The sequence below is a fragment of the Ranitomeya variabilis genome, chromosome 4, assembly GCF_051348905.1.
Source record: "Ranitomeya variabilis isolate aRanVar5 chromosome 4, aRanVar5.hap1, whole genome shotgun sequence".
NCBI classification, from domain to species: Eukaryota; Metazoa; Chordata; class Amphibia; order Anura; family Dendrobatidae; genus Ranitomeya; species Ranitomeya variabilis.
In genome coordinates, this window is record NC_135235.1 from 682,481,663 (window position 1) to 682,494,845 (window position 13,183).

The following is a 13,183-nucleotide window of genomic DNA, read 5'->3' on the forward strand; positions in this document are numbered from 1 at the left end:
ACCTTCTCTCCATCTACCTGATGATCCTGATGAGCATTGGGATCTTCCTGTTTACATTCCGGTGTAAGAAGATGACGGGGACATCTCTCTGGTGTTGTCCTCTTAATGGATAGAGCTGAACGAAACACATACAGGGACTGAATTCATTATATACATACAGATAATTATAGGCCGTGTGTATTTAGTCCTGTCTATTACCTGGTGATGTTGTCAGGGGCTGGGGATCCTCCATCATGACGTTCTTGTACAGATCTCTGTGTCCTTCTAAATACTCCCACTCGTCCATGGAGAAATAGACGGCGACATCCTGACACCTTATAGGAACCTGACACATACAATGATACCGTCATCCCCCAGATCCCTTCATAGTGTTACTGTATAATGTCCCAGCATTCCCAGCAGTGTCACCTCTCCAGTCAGCAGCTCAATCATCTTGTAGGTGAGTTCTAGGATCTTCTGGTCATTGATGTCCTCATGTATCAGGGGATGAGATGGAGGCCCCGTGATTGGGCTCAAGGGTCTTCCCCATCCCTCAGACACAGGGTCCTGACAGCGCTCACTAGAGGTCTTCTTCACTACTGTGTAATCCTGGTTATGGAGAGACACATTAATAAATCTCACTACAGACATTTCCAGAGTCCTCACCTCTCCAGTTCTGTCCATCTGTTATTCCCATAGATAAGAATGATGTAATGTGACGTCATCAGAATCTCTCACCTCTCCAGTAAGCCGGAAGAGGATCTCTAGGGTGAGGTGTAATATCCTCTCCGCCATCTTGTCTCTGTCCATATCCATCTTTGATGGGTAAATCAGGAAAATTCTCTTATGTAGAAGATCTTCACTGAGAGGATCCGATATTGTAGAGACCTGAATGAGAAGATGAGACGATGTTTCCAGGATTCTTCTTGTGGGAATTGGCTGTGATTTCCCCTGTGCAATATATTTCTAGTATTAATGCGCCAGTAATGGGGAATCTCCAGCACCTACCTCCACCCGCAGAGCCGCACTCCACATATATGGCTGCTCTGTGCACAGGACCTGTGATGAGGTCACAGGAGGGGAGGAGTCAGGGGTCACATGATCAGGGGCCTCAGGGAATGATATCTGTAGTGTAGACCCTACATGGAAACTTCTCCTCAGTCAGTGACATTCCCGCCATTATTCCCCCTCACTACTGGCACAATTACCCCGCGCCGCCTTTTCTACACAGTGTTATGTGTGGAATGTAATGTGTGATTTCTCTGCTTGAAGACAAATAGACCCCACACATGAAGGAATCACCAGTTACCAGACATCTACTATATGGCGACATGATTGTTCTATCGACTCCATACCAGGAGCTAAAATGCCGAAATCTCAGGTTTAACCCCTTCCAGGGAGGGTGGACCTCACAGACTATGTTTATGTCTTGCTGCGCCGCCGCAAGACATAAAACAGGGCCCTATGCGAGGAGTGCGATGATGCCGGATGTGTGCAATGAACACATCCGGCATCATCGCGTCCCAGAAGGGGGCGGGGCTTAGCGCCGAGCGGGTTTGCCGCTCCGACGATACCGCCGGCCATCCTGAACGTAGACACGTACCCTAAGGGTGCATTCACATCAGCGTATTATAAATCGCTCTGATATTCATCCCGCATATTAGACGAGTGTCATGCGAGTGTGGGATGTTTTTTTCTCCTACCTTCTGTATACAATGCGCTTCTAACATCATCTGTTACTCACTATAAAGCTCCATGTAATGTAAAGCTGTTTACAGAACTAAGAAAGCAATCTTATATACAGGACTAAGAAAGCAATCTTATATACAGAACTATTTTCATAGCAAATAGCCAACAGGGCCGCAAGAAGCGTGTTGGGCAAAAAAGGCGCAAAATAACTGCCCGTGAATTGAGGAAAATCAAGCGTGAAGCTGCCAAGATGCCATTTGCCACACTTTTTCCATATTTCAGAGCTGCAATGTTGCTGGAGTAACAAAAAGCACAAGTTGTGTGATACTCAGGGACATGGCCAAGGTAAAGAAGGCTGAAACACGACCATCTTTGAACAAGAAACATAAGATAAAACATCAAGACTGGGCCAAGAAATATCTTAAGACTGACTTTTCAAAGGTTTTAAGGACTGATGAAATGAGAGTAACTCTTGATGGGCCAGATGGATGGGCCAGAGGCTGGATCAGTAAAGGACAGAGAGCTCCACTCTGACTCAGACGCCAGCAAGGTGGAGGTGGGGTACTGGTATGGGCAGGGCCGGTTTTAGACAAAGTGGGGCCCTAGGCAAAAATTTTAAGTGGGGCCCCAAATGATAACATTGTAAAATCACACAAACATTTAGGTTACATTACATGAGCAGGATGCGGATACAGTTGGTTGAGGGGCCTGGAGCCAGTGCTCACACTGTAGCCCCCATTTTTAGGGGCCTTATATCGGCCAACAGGTCTGCCACTATTAGCTGTATGCAGGGGCGTTGCTAGGGTCAGAAAAGATTGGGGGCCCAAGCCCCAAGACAAAGAGTTGCCACAAACCCCCTCTTAATTTTGTTTTAACACCACAGATAATACAGTGATAACTCTCTGAGTACAGATAATGTATTAGATGTCACCTGCAGTCCTATGTAACACCAGAGATAGTCTTACTCTGAAACGCTATGTCTATGTTCACATGCAGCATTTTTTTCAGTAGCCAAAACCTTTTCTATTAGCAGTAAAAATGTTGCATTCAAAACACCTGTTTTTCAGCTTGTTTTGTGGTGTTCTTCACTTTTTTCAGCCTTTTTTTGGAGTGAGGATGTTTGCTTTGTCTACAGTATGTTTAAGACCACATTCATATGATCAGTATTTGGTCAGTATTTCACAAAGTTTAAAAAATGCTGCAAATGTTGCAACGTTGTTTTTCGCTGCATTTTTGGTGAATAAAACTAACTTTATTAAACATGTACTGTAGACAAAATGCAAACAGCAAAAGCTCTAAGGGTGTGTGCCCACAGTCAGTAAACGCTGCGGGTCGGCTGCTGTGTACTTGTGCACCGGCCAGATGTTACAGTATAGTGTAGGGGATTTCAAGAAATTCCATCTCTACTATGCGTGCACTATCACCTGCACCTCACCCGCAGAGACGGACATGGGGCGCGTCTCTCCAGACCCCAGCATGTCAATTTATCTGGCGTAGACGCGAGTCTCCACCAGAGAAATCTCACCCCTTCAATGTATAGGATGCAGGGATTCCACCCAGATCAATGAACACACTCGGAATCACCTGTGTTCAAAACATAGCAGCACTTTGGATGCAGCACATGTCCACTTTATCCAAAGGGCTGCCATTTTCGGATCCTCTGCACATACCCTAAAAAATGGGGGCTTTGAAAGAGGTGTTTTTACTGCCGAGAGCAGGTTTTGGCTGCAAAAAAAAAAGCACCAAAAACGCTGAGTCCTATGTACACCTGTACTATATATGTGTATGGTTTACCCTTATTATTTCACGTGGGAATTCATTTATTTCTTTATAATAAATACCCTGATTCAGCAGACAATATTCCTGTCTTGTGTCATCCAGACAGTAGTGACAGGAGGTCGCCTGTTGTGAATTCTGCTCTTGGGCTCCCTCCGGTGGTTATAAGTGGTAGCGCTGCTGTCTTTGGATCGCTGCATTCATCAGGTGTGTCCACTTTTTGCAATTCTGACTGGGCGATTTAGTCTTGCTAGACCCTTTAGTCAGTGCCAGTTGTCCATTGTTCCTGGAGGATTCACATCCCTGCCTGGTCTCTCCTGCTTTGCTGTTCATTTCAACAAAGATAAGTTCTGGCTTTGTTTTTTGCAGTCCACATGCTGTGGGCTTTATTGTTCAGTTCTTTTCCATGTTTTTGTCTTGTCCAGCTTGGTCTGCATAAGGATTTGTTCAGCCAAGCTGGTATCTCTGGAGATGCAGATTTACCCTCCATATCTTTAGTTAGATGTGGAGATTTTGTATTTTCTGTGGTGGATATTTTCTAGTGTTTTAATACTGACCGCATAGTACTCTGTCCTATCCTTTCTATTTAGCTAGAGTGGCCTCCTTTGCTAAATCCTGATTTCAGTCTGCGTATGTTATTTCCCTATCCTCTCACAGTCAATATTTGTGGTGGGCTGTCTATCCTTTGGGGATTTTCTCTGAGGCAAGATAGTTTTCCCTGTTCTATCTCTAGGGGTATTTAGTCCTCCGGCTGTGTCGAGATGTCTAGGGAGTGTTAGGTACATTCCAAGGCTACTTCTAGTAGCGGTGTTAAGTTCAGGGTCTGCGGTCAGTACAGGTACCACCTTCTCCAGAGTACGTCTCATGCTGCTCCTAGGCCACCAGATCATAACAGTACAACTGGCGAATAATGAGTTAACCGCATCTCAGAAGAAGGGAAGGAAAGTGCTGAGCCATTTTTTTTTCTGTAGTCTGTTGTGTCTTTTTTTCCCTCTTTACCTCTGGGTGGCTCAGGAGTTTGGCGCTGGCATGGATGTTCAGGGATTGGCTTCTCGTGTGGATCAACTTGCTGCTAGAGTACAGGGTATTTCCGATTATATCGTTCAGACTCCAGTTTTAGAGCCTAGAATTCCTACTCCTGATTTGTTTTTTGGGGACAGGTCCAAATTTTTGAGCTTTAAAAATAACTGTAAACTGTTTTTTGCTCTGAAACCCCATTCCTCTGGTGATCCCACCCAGCAGGTTAAAATTGTCATCTCTCTGCTGCGTGGTGATCCTCAGGATTGGGCATTTGCCCTGGAATCTGGGAATCCGGCTTTGCTTAATGTAGACACCTTCTTTCAGGTGCTAGGGTTATTGTATGATGAACCTAATTCAGTGGATCATGCTGAGAAGACCTTGTTGGCCCTGTGTCAGGGTCATGAAGCGGCAGAATCGTATTGCCAGAAATTTAGAAAATGTTCTGTGCTGACTAAATGGAATGAGGATGCCTTGGCGGCAATTTTCAGAAAGGGTCTTTCTGAATCCGTTAAAGATGTTATGGTGGGGTTCCCCACGCCTGCTGGTCTGAGTGATTCTATGTCTCTGGCCATTCAGATTGATCGGCGCTTGCGCGAGCGCAGAGTTGTGCACACTATGGCGTTGTCTTCCGAGTGGAGTCCTGAGCCTATGCAGTGTGATAGGATTGTGTCTAGAGCTGAACGACAAGGATTCAGACGTCAGAATAGGTTGTGTTTTTACTGCGGCAATTCTGCTCATGTTATTTCTGATTGCCCTAAGCGTACCAAGAGAATCGCTAGTTCTGTTACCATCAGTACTGTACAACCTAAATTTCTGTTATCTGTGACCCTGATCTGCTCAATATCGTCATTTTCTGTCATGGCATTTGTGGATTCAGGCGCCGCTTTAAACTTAATGGACTTAGAATTTGCCAGACGTTGTGGTTTCCCCTTGCAGCCTTTGCAGAGTCCTATTCCTTTGAGGGTCATTGATGCTACACCGTTGGCTAAAAATAAACCTCAGTTTTGGACACAGCTGACCATGTGCATGGCGCCAGCCCATCAGGAAAATTGTCGTTTTCTGGTGTTGCATAATTTGCATGATGCTATTGTACTGGGTTTCCCATAATTACAGGTGCATAATCCAGTATTAGATTGGAAATCTATGTCTGTGACTAGTTGGGGTTGTCAGGGGGTTCATGGTGACGTTCCTTTGATGTCAATTTCCTCCTCCCCCTCTTCTGAAATTCCTGAGTTTTTGTCAGATTTCCAGGATGTATTCGATGAGCCCAAGTCCAGTTCCCTTCCACCGCATAGGGACTGTGATTGTGCTATTGACTTGATTCCAGGCTGTAAGCTCCCTAAGGGCCGACTATTCAACCTGTCTGTGCCAGAACATGCCGCCATGCGGAGTTATGTTAAGGAGTCTTTGGAAAAGGGGCATATTCGGCCATCTTCTTCACCATTGGGAGCAGGTTTTTTTTTTGTTGCCAAGAAGGATGGCTCCTTGAGACCCTGTATTGATTATCGCCTCTTAAATAAGATCACGGTCAAATTCCAATACCCTTTGCCTTTGCTTTCTGATTTGTTTGCTAGGATTAAGGGGGCTAGTTGGTTTACTAAGATTGACCTTCGAGGGGCATATAATCTTGTTCGTATTAAGCAGGGTGACAAATGGAAAACTGCGTTTAATAGGCCTGAAGGCCATTTTTGAATACCTTGTGATGCCATTCGGGCTCTCTAATGCTCCATCTGTGTTTCAGTCCTTCATGCATGATATATTTCGGAATTATCTTGATAAATTCATGATTGTATATTTGGATGATATTTTGATTTTTTCAGATGATTGGGAGTCTCACGTGAAGCAAGTCAGGATGGTATTTCAGATCCTTCGTGATAATGCTTTGTTTGTGAAGGGGTCTAAGTGCCTCTTCGGAGTACAGAAGGTTTCTTTTTTGGGCTTCATTTTTTCTCCCTCATCTATAGAAATGGATCCGGTTAAGGTTCAGGCCATTCATGATTGGATCCAGCCCACATCCGTGAAGAGCCTTCAGAAATTTTTGGGCTTTGCTAATTTTTATCGCCGTTTCATTGCCAAGTTCTCCAGTGTGGTTAAACCCCTTACCGATTTCACAAAGAAAGGCGCTGATGTGACGAATTGGTCCTCTGCAGCTGTTTCTGCCTTTCAGGAGCTTAAACGCCGATTTACTTCTGCCCCTGTGTTGCGTCAGCCGGATGTTTCTCTTCCATTTCAGGTTGAGGTTGATGCTTCTGAGATTAGGGCAGGGGCCATTTTGTCTCAGAGGAATTCTGATGGTTCCTTGATGAAACCGTGTGCCTTCTTTTCTCGAAAGTTTTCGCCTGCGGAACGCAATTATGATGTCGGCAATCGTGAGTTGTTGGCTATGAAGAGGGCATTTGAGGAGTGGCGACATTGGCTTGAGGGGGCCAAGCACCGTATTGTGGTCTTGACCGATCATAAGAATCTGATTTACCTCGAGTCTGCCAAGCGGCTGAATCCTAGACAGGCCCGATGGTCCCTGTTTTTCTCCCGTTTTGATTTTGTGGTCTCGTATCTTCCGGGTTCTAAGAATGTTAAGGCTGATGCCCTCTCTAGGAGCTTTTTGCCTGATTCTCCTGGGGTCCTTGAGCCGGTCGGCATTTTGAAGGAAGGGGTGATTCTTTCTGCCATCTCCCCTGATTTACGACGGGTTCTTCAGGAATTTCAGGCTGATAAACCTGACCGCTGTCCAGTGGGGAAACTGTTTGTTCCTGACAGATGGACTAGTAAAGTGATTTCTGAGATTCATTGTTCTGTGTTGGCTGGCCATCCTGGGATTTTTGGTACCAGAGATTTGGTTGGTAGGTCCTTTTGGTGGCCTTCTTTGTCACGGGATGTGCGTTCTTTTGTGCAGTCCTGTGGGACTTGTGCGCGGGCCAAGCCTTGCTGTTCCCGCGCTAGTGGGTTGCTTTTGCCTTTGCCGGTCCCTGAGAGGCCTTGGACGCATATTTCTATGGATTTTATTTCAGATCTTCCTGTTTCCCAGAGGATGTCGGTTATCTGGGTGGTTTGTGACCGGTTTTCTAAGATGGTTCATTTGGTACCTTTGCCTAAATTGCCTTCCTCTTCTGATTTGGTTCCATTGTTTTTTCAACATGTGGTTCGTTTGCATGGCATTCCGGAGAATATTGTGTCCCATAGAGGTTCCCAGTTTGTATCTAGGTTTTGGTGGGCCTTTTGTGTTAGGCTGGGCATTGATTTGTCTTTTTCTTCCGCATTTCATCCTCAGACAAATGGCCAAACCGAGCGAACTAATCAGACTTTGGAAACTTATTTGAGATGCTTTGTGTCTGCTGATCAGGATGATTGGGTGGCTTTCTTGCCATTGGCCGAGTTTGCCCTTAATAATCAGGCTAGTTCTGCTACTTTGGTTTCGCCCTTCTTTTGTAATTCTGGTTTTCATCCTCGTTTTTCTTCAGGGCAGGTTGAGCCTTCTGATTGTCCTGGGGTGGACTCTGTGGTTGACAGGTTGCAACAAATTTGGGCTCATGTTGTGGACAATGTTTGGAGGAGGCTCAGCATTTTGCTAACCGTCGTCGGTGTGTTGGTTCCCGGCTTCGGGTTGGGGATTTGGTCTGGTTGTCTTCCCGTCATGTTCCTATGAAGGTTTCTTCCCCTAAGTTCAAGCCTCGGTTTATTGGTCCTTATAGGATTTCTGAGATTATCAATCCAGTGTCTTTTCGTTTGGCCCTTCCAGCCTCTTTTTCCATCCATAATGTTTTTCATAGATCTTTGATGCGGAAATATGTGGTGCCCGTTGTTCCCTCCGTTGATCCTCCTGCCCCGGTGTTGATTGATGGGGAGTTGGAGTATGTGGTTGAGAAGATTTTGGATTCTCGTTTTTCGAGGCGGAAGCTTCAGTATCTTGTCAAATGGAAGGGTTATGGCCAGGAGGATAATTCTTGGGTTGTTGCCTCCGATGTTCATGCTGACGATTTGGTTCGTGCCTTTCATTTGGCTCGTCGTGATCGGCCTGGGGGCTCTGGTGAGGGTTCGGTGACCCCTCCTCAAGGGGGGGGTACTGTTGTGAATTCTGCTCTTGGGCTCCCTCCGGTGGTTATAAGTGGTAGCGCTGCTGTCTTTGGATCGCTGCATTCATCAGGTGTGTCCACTTTTTGCAATTCTGACTGGGCTATTTAGTCTTGCTTGACCCTTTAGTCAGTGCCAGTTGTCCATTGTTCCTGGAGGATTCACATCAATGCCTGGTCTCTCCTGCTTTGCTGTTCATTTCAACAAAGATAAGTTCTGGCTTTGTTTTTTGCAGTCCACATGCTGTGGGCTTTATTGTTCAGTTCTTTTCCATGTTTTTGTCTTGTCCAGCTTGGTCTGCATAAGGATTTGTTCAGCCAAGCTGGTATCTCTGGAGATGCAGATATACCCTCCATATCTTTAGTTAGATGTGGAGATTTTGTATTTTCGGTGGTGGATATTTTCTAGTGTTTTAATACTGACCGCATAGTACTCTGTCCTATCCTTTCTATTTAGCTGGAGTGGCCTCCTTTGCTAAATCCTGATTTCAGTCTGCGGATGTTATTTCCCTCTCCTCTCACAGTCAATATTTGTGGGGGGCTGTCTATCCTTTGGGGATTTTCTCTGAGGCAAGATAGTTTTCCCTGTTCTATCTCTAGGGGTATTTAGTCCTCCGGCTGTGTTGAGATGTCTAGGGAGTGTTAGGTACATTCCACGGCTACTTCTAGTAGCGGTGTTAAGTTCAGGGCCTGCGGTCAGTACAGGTACCACCTTCTCCAGAGTACATCTCATGCTGCTCCTAGGCCACCAGATCATAACAGTCGCCCTGTCAGATTACAAGCAGTGACTGTGGTCAGAGCCTATGTTGATGGCTGCTGTATGTGACTGTGAAACCTGATCCTACAGCAAACAGCACAAAGCTCTGGGACCACACTGAGGGGGTCTCAAGGGGGGTTTGGGAGAGACGCTCTGAGACTACAAAGCAATGCACAGCATTATTCACTGCTGAACACTCTCTGGGCACTTCATACAGGGGTTGCAGATGCAGGGGCCCCCTTGTAGGTGGGGGCCCCAGGCGTCTGCCTGGTCTGCCTGTGCCAGGCACCGGCCCTAGGTATCAAAGATGAACTTGTGGGACCTTTTCGAATTGAGTATGGAGTGAAGCTCAACTCCCAGGCCTACTGCCAGTTTCTGGAAGACAACTTCTTCAAGCAGTGGTACAGGAAGAAGTCAGTATCATTCAAGAAAAACATGATTTTCATGCAGGACAATGCTCCATAAGATGGCTCCAACTACTCCACAGCGTGGCTGGCCAGTAAAGGTCTCAAGAAAGACAAAATAATGACATGGCCCCCTTGTTCACCTGATCTGAACCGCATAGAGAACCTGTGGTCCCTCATAAAATGTGAGATCTACAGGGAGGGAAAACAGTACACCTCTCGGAACAGTGTCTGGGAGGTTGTGGTGGCTGCTGCACGCAATGTTGATCGTAAACAGATCAAACAACTGACAGAATCTATGGATGGAGGCTGCCGAGTGTCATCATAAAGAAAGGTATATTGGGCACTCATTTTTTGGGGTTTTGTTTTTGCACATCAGAAATGTTTATTTCTAAATTTTGTGCAGTTATATTAGTTTACCTGGTGAAAATAAACAAGTGAGATGAGAATATATTTGGTTTTTATTAAGTTGCCTAATAATTCTGCACAGTAATAGTTACCTGCACAAACAGATATCCTCCTAAGATAGCCAAATCAAAAAAAAAACAAAACTCCAACTTCAAAAAATATTAAACTTTGATATTTATGAGTCTTTTGGGTTGATTGAGAACATAGTTGTTGAACAATAATAAAAATAATCCTCTAAAATACAACTTGCCTAATAATTCTGCACACGGTGAACAGAACTAAGAAAGCAATCTTATATACAGGACTAAGAAAGCAATCTCATATACAGAACTAAGAAAACAATCTCATATACAGAACTAAGAAAGCAATCTGATATACAGAACTAAGAAAGCAATCTGATATACAGAACAAAGAAAGCAATCTGATATACAGAACTAAGAAAGCAATCTGATATACAGAACTAAGAAAGCAATCTTATATACAGAACTAAGAAAGCAATCTTATATACAGAACTAAGAAAGCAATCTTATATACAGAACTAAGAACGCAATCTTATATACAGAACTAAGAAAGCAATCTTATATACAGAACTCAGAAAGCAATCTTATATACAGAACTAAGAAAGCAATTATATACAGAACTAAGAACGCAATCTTATATACAGAACTAAGAAAGCAATCTTATATACAGAACTCACAAAGCAATCTTATATACAGAACTCAGAAAGCAATCTTATATACAGAACTAAGAAAGCAATCTTATATACAGGACTAAGAGAGCAATCTTATATGCAAATCTAAGAAAGCAATCTTATAAACAGAAGTAAGAAAGCAATCTTGTATATAGAACTAAGAAAGCAATCTTATATATGGAAATACGAATTCAATTTTATATACAGAAATAAGAAAGCAATCTTTTATAGAGACGTAAGAAAGCAATCTTATATACAGGACTAAGAAAGCAATCTTCTATACAGAACTAAGAAAGCAATCTTATATACAGGACTAAGAAAGCAATCTTATATGCAGAATGAAGAAGCAATCTTCTATACAGAACTAAGAAAGCAATCTTATATACAGGACAAAGAAAGCAATCTTATATACAGAACTAAGAAAGTAATCTTATATACAGAACTAAGAAAGCAATCTTATATACAGGACTAAGAAAGCAATCTTATATGCAAAACTAAGAAAGCAATCTTTTATAGAGATGTAAGAAAGCAATCTTATATACAGGACTAAAAAAACAATCTTATACACAGGACTAAGAAAGCACTCATATACAGAACTAAGAAAGCAATCTTATATACAGGACTAAGAAAGCAATCTTATATACAGAACTAAGAAAGCAATCTTATATACAGAACTAAGAAAGCAATCTTATATACAGGACTAAGAAAGCAATCTTATATACAGGACTAAGAAAGCAATCATATATACAGAACTCAGAAAGCAATCTTATATACAGAACTAAGAAAGCAATCTTATATACAGAAATAAGAAAGCAATCTCATATACAGAAGTAAGAAAGCAATCTTATATACAGAAGTAAGAAAGCAATCTTATATACAGAACTAAGAGAGCAATCATATACAGAACTAAGAAAGCAATCTTATATACAGAAATAAGAAAGCAATCTCATATACAGAAGTAAGAAAGCAATCTTATATACAGAACTAAGAACGCAATCTTATATACAGAACTAAGAAAGCAATCTTATACACAGAACTCAGAAAGCAATCTTATATACAGAAGTAAGAAAGCAATTATATACAGAACTAAGAAAGCAATCTTATATACAGAACTAAGAAAGCAATCTTATATACAGAACTCAGAAAGCAATCTTATATACAGAACAAGAAAGCAATCTTATATACAGAACTAAGAAAGCAATCTTATATACAGAAGTAAGAAAGCAATCTTATATACAGAACTCAGAAAGCAATCTTACATACAGAAGTAAGAAAGCAATTATATACAGAACTAAGAACGCAATATTATATACAGAACTAAGAAAGCAATCTTATATACAGGACTCAGAAAGCAATCTTATATACAGAACTCACAAAGCAATCTTATATACAAAACTCAGAAAGCAATCTTATATACAGAACTCACAAACCAATCTTTTATACAGAACTAAGAAAGCAATCTTATATACCGGACTAATACGAATTATTTTATATACAGAAATAAGAAAGCAATCTTTTATAGAGACGTAAGAAAGCAATCTTATATACAGGACTAAGAAAGCACTCTTATATGCAGAATGAAGAAGCAATCTTATATACAGAACTAAGAAAGCAATCTTCTATACAGAACTAAGAAAGCAATCTTATATACAGGACTAAGAAAGCAATCTTCTATACAGAACTAAGAAAGCAATCTTATATACAGAACTAAGAAAGCAATCTTATATACAGAACTAAGAAAGCAATCTTATATACAGAACTAAGAAAGCAATCTTATATACAGGACTAAGAGAGCAATCTTATATACAGGACTCAGAAAGCAATCTTATATACAGAACTAAGAAAGCAATCTTATATACAGAACTAAGAAAGCAATCTTATATACAGAACTAAGAAAGCAATCTTATATACAGAACTAAGAAAGCAATATTATATACAGAACTAAGAAAGCAATATTATATACAGAACTCAGAAAGCAATCTTATATACAGAACTCAGAAAGCAATCTTATATACAGAACTCAGAAAGCAATCTTATATACAGAACTCAGAAAGCAATCTTATATACAGAACTAAGAAAGCGATCTTATATGCAAAACTAAGAAAGCAATCTTATATACAGAAGTAAGAAAGCAATCTTGTATATAGAACTAAGTAAACAATCTTATATATGGAAATACGAATTCAATTTTATATACAGAATTAAGAAAGCAATCTTTTATAGAGACGTAAAAAAGCAATCTTATATACAGGACTAAAAAATAAATTTTATATACAGAACTAATAAGGCAATCTTATATACAGGACTAAGAAAGCGATCTTATATACAGAACTCAGAAAGCAATCTTATATACAGAACTCAGAAAGCAATCTTATATACAGGACTAAGAGAG

General features: G+C 41.8%; 1 protein-coding gene across 1 annotated transcript in view; it reads right to left on the reverse strand.

The window, feature by feature from the left end:
- Positions 1 to 1,022, reverse strand: part of LOC143766388 (uncharacterized) — a 114,383-nt gene extending 113,361 nt beyond the window's left edge. The window contains exons 1-4 of the mRNA XM_077254037.1: positions 718 to 1,022; positions 409 to 588; positions 199 to 325; positions 18 to 115 (exon numbers count right to left, since the gene is read on the reverse strand). Of these exons, the coding sequence (XP_077110152.1) occupies positions 18 to 115; positions 199 to 325; positions 409 to 588; positions 718 to 795 (483 nt within the window). The 5' untranslated portion in view covers positions 796 to 1,022. The remainder of the gene's footprint in view (positions 1 to 17; positions 116 to 198; positions 326 to 408; positions 589 to 717) is intronic.
- Between the last annotated feature and the right edge of the window lie 12,161 nt (positions 1,023 to 13,183).